Consider the following 8,185-nt stretch of genomic DNA (forward strand, 5'->3'; position numbering starts at 1 on the left):
CCAGCTGGAGCCACAAACCCCATCAGTCTGGCACCACCTTGGAGTGATTCCTGCTGGCCCCATGTCCCCCTCCCCTGCCAACAAGAGAGCCAAGCTGTGCTGGGGTCCCAGGCCAACTGACCCCAAAGGGGCTGTGCTGGGAAGAGCCTGTGCTGGGACCCCTCCCTGTGGGTCACAGGGTSTGCCTTTGGGGCCATCTGTCACCASCCCTGGCTCATGACAGCTCTTTGTGCCCGTAGACCCAGTGGCACGTGGCACTGCCACATGACCACGCTCACCCGCCTGCCGGGACCCCGGACAAGCAGAACTGAAGGATTCTTTAGGATCTGAGACCTGAGCTCTCCAGGCACAGAACGGGGGTTTTTCACCAGGAGTGCTGTGCTGGTAGTCAGGAGAAATTGCTTTCAGAGCAGAATTAATTTCTGATGATGAGAGCGATAAAAAATGCAAATGAGAATCAGCACAGTCATAACAAAATGGTATTTCACAYAGAGGTATCTCGGGAAGATTTCAGCTCTTGTTAACCCAGAAACAGGTAGAATATCTCTTGGAAATTTCATTTGAAGTATTCTCAGCAGTAAAAAAAAAGAGAGAAAGAGACCTGATCAAAACCCAGTCTCAGAAATGAAAGGCGTGGATGTAAGAAGAGTGCATAATAATGTTTAATAAATAGCTACTTTGCAAGGTATTATAAGAATTATTTAATGTTTGTTCAGCACGTTGGAAATATAAAATCCTAAATGAGAGCTGGATTTATCCYAGCTCAGTGTAACAGATGGCATTAGCACAATTAAACCAAGGTGTGTGGCAAGGGGGATGATTTTTCTTCGCTCRTTTGCAGAACTAAATAAACTACTGGAGAGGTTGAATCTCACCCCACAACTCTGATCCGAGAACATTTGAAATAATGATGATATGTGAAGCTGAGCTGCAGTGAGAGGCAGTTTCTTTAGCACTGAAAAGTTTCSTTTCCATTTCCCTATTTGTTTTCATTTGGTCTCTCTAGCCCCCATTAAGCAATTTTCCCTGGAAATGGATTGATGTGTAGGGCATTTTATTGTCAGGAAGAGAGACAGAAGATGCCAGAGAGACCCAAATTAGAGAAACAAACTTGATTTCTTGTTCTGGCAGGGTTCTCTCCCTCTCCTGGGTTGAGCAGCATGCTGAGCAGGGCATGGYTTGGAGGAGGATAACGGGGATTTGCTGTTTAGTGATGCTATTCCCTCAGGAAGGTCCTTTGGAATCCTCTTGGTTGCACCCATGAGGGTGGAAGTGAGGCTGTGATACTTTTTGGGGCCACCTGAGCCCTGTGTGTGCTCGGCAGGGGTGTCCCAGGCCATGCTGACGTTGTGGTGGTGTGATGGGACCTTTCTCGGTGGCTTTCAGGCTCCTCTCTAATGAGGATTGTTCTCCATCCCCGTGGTCAGGTGTCCACCCTTGCAGGCACCACAAGCAACACCTCCCATGAGGTGATTCTGGTCAGGCAAAGCTCTGAAAGGGCTGCATGAGAAWAATCCCAGATCACTGGGGCTGGAAAATCCCTGCAGGGCCATYGTGTCCGAGCTGTGACTGACGCCCACCTTGTCCCCAGCCCAGAGCACTCAGTGCCACCTCCAGCCCTTCCTGGGACACCTCCAGGGATGGGCACTCCAAACCTCCCTGGGCAGCCCCTGCCAARGCCTGAGCACCCTTTCCATGGGGAAATTCCTCCTGATGTCCCCCCTGGCCCTGCCCTGGCCCAGCCTGAGGCCRTTCCCYGTTGTCCTGCCGGGCAATAGGACAAGAGGAAATRGGCTCAAGGTGCAGCACAGCAGAAACCAGGACAGGAAAAGTGAAACTTTGTTCCTAATGTGGCTGGACAGGGCCAGGAATGCTGTTCCCACACAAAGACCAGCTGGGATATGAGGGTTTGAGCATTTGGTGAGAGTGAAGGCAGCTGGAGCCTTGAGATGATCTCCAGTGAGGGAGGCTGTGGTCATCCAGCGAGGGGCTTGATCCTGACCCTCATTGCTCAAAGACACTGATCCAGCCCTTGACCCCAGGAAATCTGTCTGCACTTTCCCAGTGGGAACAGCTTGGATAAAGATCTCAGGAGCTTGGGAACATCAGAGAGCAGCTGATGGTCCCCTTGCACATCTGACCAAGGCTTTGTCTCAGCAGCTGATGGTCCCCATGCACATCTGACCGAGGCTTTGTCTCCTTGCCTCTGCAGGCCGGGATCATCACGGAGGCCAGGCTCAAGGAGCTGACAGCTGCCATGCCTGTGGTGTTCATCAAGGCCATTCCCGATGACAAGCAGGACAGCCGGGCCCTGTACCCGTGTCCTCTGTACAAAACACGCCAGAGAGGGCCGACCTACGTGTGGACCTTCAACCTCAGGACTAAGGAGAGCCCTTCCAAGTGGGTGCTGGCTGGGGTGGCCTTGCTRCTGCAGATCTGAGGCACTGGCACAGCTCCTGGTCTGCAGGTCCCTCATGGTGCCTTTGTCACATAGTTCAGACAATTAAATGCTGAGATTAACCTGAGCTCCAGCTCCATGGTGGACTCTCAGGTTATGTACCCAGGACTGTATGTGAGCCCTGGGGACAGAGCCTGTAAGGAGGCGACAGAGGGACATATGGGCCAGGTTCCTGGCTGCTGCAAATTCACATCCTGTAATTCCTACATTGCTGTGCTGGAAGATCCCAGCCCCCAGACTGATATACCACACCCAGAGGGTGCTAAGCTCAAATCTAATTTTTATTTCTCTTCATGATCCAAAGTAGTTTTAAAATCAGTGGCTTTCTCCAAAGCACTTAAATAGTCCAATGACTTGTGAAATTCTCCAGAACTTATCCTTTTCCCTCTCTGAGTGTTTCTTTGCCGTGTGTGTGATGTTGAAAGYTGGGAGGTGAGCAGATGTTGTGGTTATAAACTGTGTCTTGCTAACACTCCTGTAAATCTTAGAAACATTGAAAATGGTGTTAAAATCCAATGTGCTTAATGGAATCCACAGTGAAAGTGCAGCACAGGGATTGTTTAAGAAGAATATGTCAYGGTGATAGATACTTACTAATAAAAYTAAYTGCTCCTGGAATAGTCTCTGGAAGCTGCATGTTTACTCACAATGTGGAGGGCACAGGGGGTCAGGTGGGAGAACACACCAGTGTGGGTCACTGAGAGTTTAATTCTGACTGGAATGGGGGAGAAGTGAGAAGTGGTGTGTGGTGCAGAGGGGGCACAGAGGGGTGGCTGAGGGTGCACTGAGTGCCGGGAACATGGACAGAGCATGGCTGAGCACTCAGAGCTGGGACTGGAGCTCCAAGTGGGATAGGGTGGGTTCCTGGGGATATGGGGCTGTGCTGTGCTGGTGCAGAGGGCACAGAGGGATGGCTGGATGTGCACTGAGTGCTGGGAACATGGATGGAGCATGGCTGAGCACTCAGAGCTGGGGATGGAGGAGCTGGGTGGGTTCCTGGGAACATGGGACTATGCTGTGCTGGTGCAGAGGGCACAGAGGGGTGGCTGGGTGTGCACTGCGTGCCAGGAACATGGATGAAGCATGGCTGAGCATTGGAGCTCCTCCATCCCTGGGTTGGTTCCTGGGGACATGGGGCCGTGCTGTGCTGGTGCAGAGGGCACAGAGGGTGTCTGGGTGAGCACTGAGTGACCGGCACACTGAGCACAGCTGAGGTTTCACACTTTTACCCTTCCACTGCTCCATCCCATGGAGAGAGAAGCAGCCAGGGGCATGGGGAGCTGGGCTGCTGCAGGGATTAAACCAGGACTACATTTCTATGGGCAGTGCTTGGTTTCTCAGAGCCTCMWCTMAAGTGCAGTGGTTTTATGGGTGGCSTTGGCACACAGCAGAAGATGTGGCCAACTCTCTGTYAGTCCAGGAGATCAACACTGCTCCACTGGGAGTCACCCAGGAGGGTGAAGTCCTCAGGCTGTGCAGGAGATCCACAGGAACCCTCTTGCCCTGCACAGCACAGCAGCTCTGCTCCTGCAGGAAAAAGAACATCCAAAATCCTTGTCCTTGCAGTCCTGAAGAATGACAGACTTCTGGATGAAAGTAAGGAGGAAAAACTCTCTGGGAAGAACTTTGTTTAATTGCCAGGCAGTGTCTCCAAGGCACAGCCCCGAAAAATTAATGATGGATGAGCTAGTTATGGCTTAGCAAAAGACATCTGCAAATATCTGATGGAAGGGAGAGGGCTGTCTTAAGCTGGCTTTTTAAAATTGTCTCTAATCCATAAATGAGGTAACAGAGTCTGTAGAGTATCCCACATAATGAATACCTGCTAGAAGAGGTCTGTTAGCTGGGGAAAGCTTTGCTATTAAATTAAATCCCTCTCAATTTAAATTAAAACCTGCCAATTAGACATGAAATGTAAACTGGTCACTTCCTCTGGCTTTGCAAAGTTGGGCACATTGAATTCCCCATGTGTTTCACCGCGCAGGAGGTTTGGATGCATAAACAGAGCATGGCTGAATTAAACACAAAAGAGAARGATCAGAATGTACAAGAAAGTGCATCATGCAGCAGATAATCCATCATGTGGATTAGTCCTCCACTGGGACTTCTTCGAGGTTTCTTTCACCAGGGGGACCTTGTGGCTCTGCACAACTCCTGACAGGAGGGGACAGCCGGGGGGGTCGGGCTCTGCTCCAGGGAACAGGGACAGGAGGAGAGGGAACGGCCTCAGGCTGGGCCAGGGCAGGGCCAGGGGGGACATCAGGAGGAATTTCCCCATGGAAAGGGTGCTCAGGCCTTGGCAGGGGCTGCCCAGGGWGGTTTGGAGTGCCCATCCCTGGAGGTGTCCCAGGAAGGGCTGGAGGTGGCACTGAGTGCTCTGGGCTGGGGACAAGGTGGGGATGGGCACTGGATGGACTGGATGAACTTGGAGAGTTTTCCAGCCTCAGTGAATCTGTGTATGATTCTCARTGCCCTGTATGAGGGATTTCCTCCCATTCTGGAGACTGTCAATGTCCTAAACTTCACTCTTCTCTTTCAAAACCTCTCCCCCTTTTCCAGTACACCAGAGCCTGTCCCTGCTCTGTGTTGCCCTCCAAAATGCCTCTGTACACGCAGGAAAGGAGAAGCTCAATAATTCCCCAGGCACTGCCTGCTCCTTGCAGAGCCGCAGCCTGGGCTGTTCTCCTGTCAGCTGAAGAAGAATGGTCTGTTGACAACAAAATTGATCCGATTGTTTTATTATATATATCTGCCTGCATAATTCACCAGTTGGGCAGGCAGGGTAGTGGGGAGATATTTATAGATACTAGAAATGTCACCAGGGTGCTCATTCTTCATCCTTTGAAAATCATCACAGGAACGAGTTGGCTGCAAAATGCTACAAGAGGATGGTGAATAATTTGACGCTTTAGGGGGTGGAAAAAAAATCTGACAGGCATGAGATTTTGCAGCCATATCTGCCCAAAGCAGGCAATTAAATCCAACTGGACAGGCTGTTCATTGGGAGTGATTCATTAGTCAAAGGTCAACGTTTCCTGTCCACAAGCTCTTGGAGACAGCTGCCCACTTGGCACTGCCATGGGCACCATCCTCCTTCTCTCCTGGGTTGGGGTGGAGGGTCCAGCACAGAGAGGAGCTGGAGCTGCTGCACAGAGCCCAGAGGAGGCTCCAGGATGGGCAGAGGGATGGAGCAGCTCTGCTGGGAGGGAAGGCTGGGACAGCTGGGATTGTTCAGCCTGGAGAGGAGAAGCTTTGGGGTGACCTCAGTGTGACCTTCCAGGACCTGAAGGAGCTGCAGGAAAGATGGAGAGAGACTGGGGACAAGGGATGAAGGGACAGGACCCAGGAAATGGTTCCCATGCCAGAGGGCAGGGATGGATGGGATATTGGGCAGGAATTGTTCCCTGTTTGGATGGGCAGGCCCTGGCACAGGGTGCCCAGAGCAGCTGTGGCTGCCCCTGGATCCCTGGCAGTGCCCAAGGCCAGGCTGGACATTGGGGCTGGGAGTGACCTGGGACAGTGGGAGGTGTCCCTGCCATGGCAGGGGTGGGATGGATGAGGTTTAAACTCCCTCCCAACCCAAACTGTTCAGGGATTCTGTGATTTTTAGGGCAGTTTGGCAACAGGGAACATGTGGTTGCTCACTGTTACCTAAATCTGGAGACCCTGAGAAGTGACTTCTCCATCACTGGAACAAGTCTCATGAGGCCATTGTCCAGGCCCAGCTCTGAAGCTGCTCTCCTGCCCTACATCCCCCTCCATTCTAACCCCACAGTTTCAGCTCACCCTCACCTCTCACCTGCCCAACCCTGCTGAACCCCAACCCTTCCTTCACTTGCCCCAGCACCAGCCAACCTGAGAAAACRAAGTTTTAAAYGAGCRGGTTGGTGTCTCTGGGCCAAAGACATGACTCTTGAAAGTGATGCCTCAGGATTTCAGCTTCTCCATTTCCATGTCTCTGTAACCCTGKRATTYTTCAGTGTTTAACTCCAGACTCCACAGACAGTGCTGASCTCCTGCTCTCCCATTTTTACACAAAACAATTCCTCTGCAGCCCCAAACTCAAGGACACCTCCCTGGGCCAGGCCCCAAGAGATGGAAACAAGAGAGAATTGGGGGAGCCAAGTTGGAGTTTTTGACTGCATTGGCTGCAGCTGCAATTGGAGGATTCATCCCCGATGTGCAAATGGACAAAAGTGAGAAAGGGTGAAAAAGCCGTGAGCCATTGTCCATTGTGGGTGCAGCCCCTGGCTGGGCTGGGACTGCCCTGAATGGCCCTGAAGGCYCTGMMATRAACAGAACTGCTTTGGATTYTCTGAATTCTCTCTGGGCTCTGGTTTAGGTAAACCTGGATAAGGTATCACAAGCACAGTGCTGCTCCTGAAGGTAGAGGAGCCCTGTGGCCACCAGTTTTACAGCATGCTTGGGGCTATTCCCATTTTCTGGAGAGCCTGTTAAGTGCCTGACCAGCCTCTGGGGGAAGAACCTTTTCCTGATCTCCAGCCTGACCCTCCCTCCATTCCCTGGAGSTCCAGCCATTCCCTGGCTCTTGTCACTGAGATTGGAGCTGCCCCTSTGCTGTCCCCTGGCAGGAGCTGCAACCCCCAGTGAGGTTTGGCCTCCGGATCTGCCAAAGTGCCCCACATCTCTTCACCACTGCACAGGGAGCCTGGCAGTCACAGCTCAGGGGACAATACTAAGCTTCCTTACTGTTAAGGCCAAGCCTGTGTGTCCTTGGCTCTTGCCCTCTCCCAGGAGTTCATCCAGACCCCTCATCCTTTGAGCTCACRAGCAAGGCCATGTCCTGGATGCCCAGGGGATCCCAGCCTGGCTCTCAGCCTTTCTCTGTATCCGTTTGGGGCCTGACTCCTCAAAAGGTCTGTGGTCAATCAGTTAACTCCAGATCGGTGACATTTTCCAAAGGGATGAAAGTGAGAGACAGAAAATCGTGCTATTGAACACTTAAKGTCAGGGAAAATTGACTGAACTCTCCCAGGACAGAGAAATGGCTTTTCCATAGCCTGGGAATGTTGTACCTGCTACAAATCATAATTGGCAGAAGAGCACAGTTCAAAGCAGAGTCTTCACAAATGCTTTGTAATGGTGTCCCACATTTTGGGGTTAACCAGCTCCATTTTACCACAACTGTTGCTCACAGAGCGAAGGAAAATGTGGAGTAGACACAGAAAAGGAGAGCCTGGTGGGTGGGCCAGAGATTGGCTCCACTGGGGCAGATTAATTGCAGCTATTATTGGGCACTGGCAATGCCCAGGGATGCAAATTCTGCCTGTGTCACTGCTCAAGTATTTACAGCACAAAAGTAGCTGTAACGTATTAGCAAGATGCATTCATTTTCTAACGTGGCATTAATACATTTAATTAGCAATGSCTTATTAGATTCATGTCTGTTATTATGCATTGTTTTTTAAATGACTGTAATTGCCCAAACAAATCTACAAATGTATTTACCTTGTTCATGGCTCTGAGCCTCATTTAAAAAGCTTTTAGACTGTAAAAGACATTCAGAGAGTTATAAGCAGCMCCTCTAATTGGGCTGCTGGTGTTCYTGTCAGTGCAGAGGGTGGTTTGAGGCTCTAAATACTTGTCCAAAGGCCTTGAAACCCTCTTAWGTGTGCAAACTTTCAGGTTCACTTTGAGGAAACTTCTAAAACATTCATTTTGATTAGGGGCAAATGCCATGAGGCAAAACCTGAGCCTGAATTTGGT

General features: G+C 51.0%; 1 protein-coding gene across 1 annotated transcript in view; it reads left to right on the forward strand.

Annotated features, from left to right (window-relative positions):
- DNAH9 (dynein axonemal heavy chain 9) overlaps window positions 1-2,605 on the forward strand; it is a 189,280-nt gene extending 186,675 nt beyond the window's left edge. The window contains 1 exon segment of the mRNA XM_057378622.1: window positions 2,213-2,605. Coding sequence (XP_057234605.1) covers window positions 2,213-2,440 — 228 coding nt within the window. The 3' untranslated portion in view covers window positions 2,441-2,605.
- Window positions 2,606-8,185: the final 5,580 nt, after the last annotated feature.

The sequence above is a fragment of the Malurus melanocephalus genome, unplaced genomic scaffold (assembly GCF_030028575.1).
Source record: "Malurus melanocephalus ecotype Western Australia unplaced genomic scaffold, MMel_1.1 scaffold_368, whole genome shotgun sequence".
Taxonomy (NCBI): Eukaryota; Metazoa; Chordata; class Aves; order Passeriformes; family Maluridae; genus Malurus; species Malurus melanocephalus.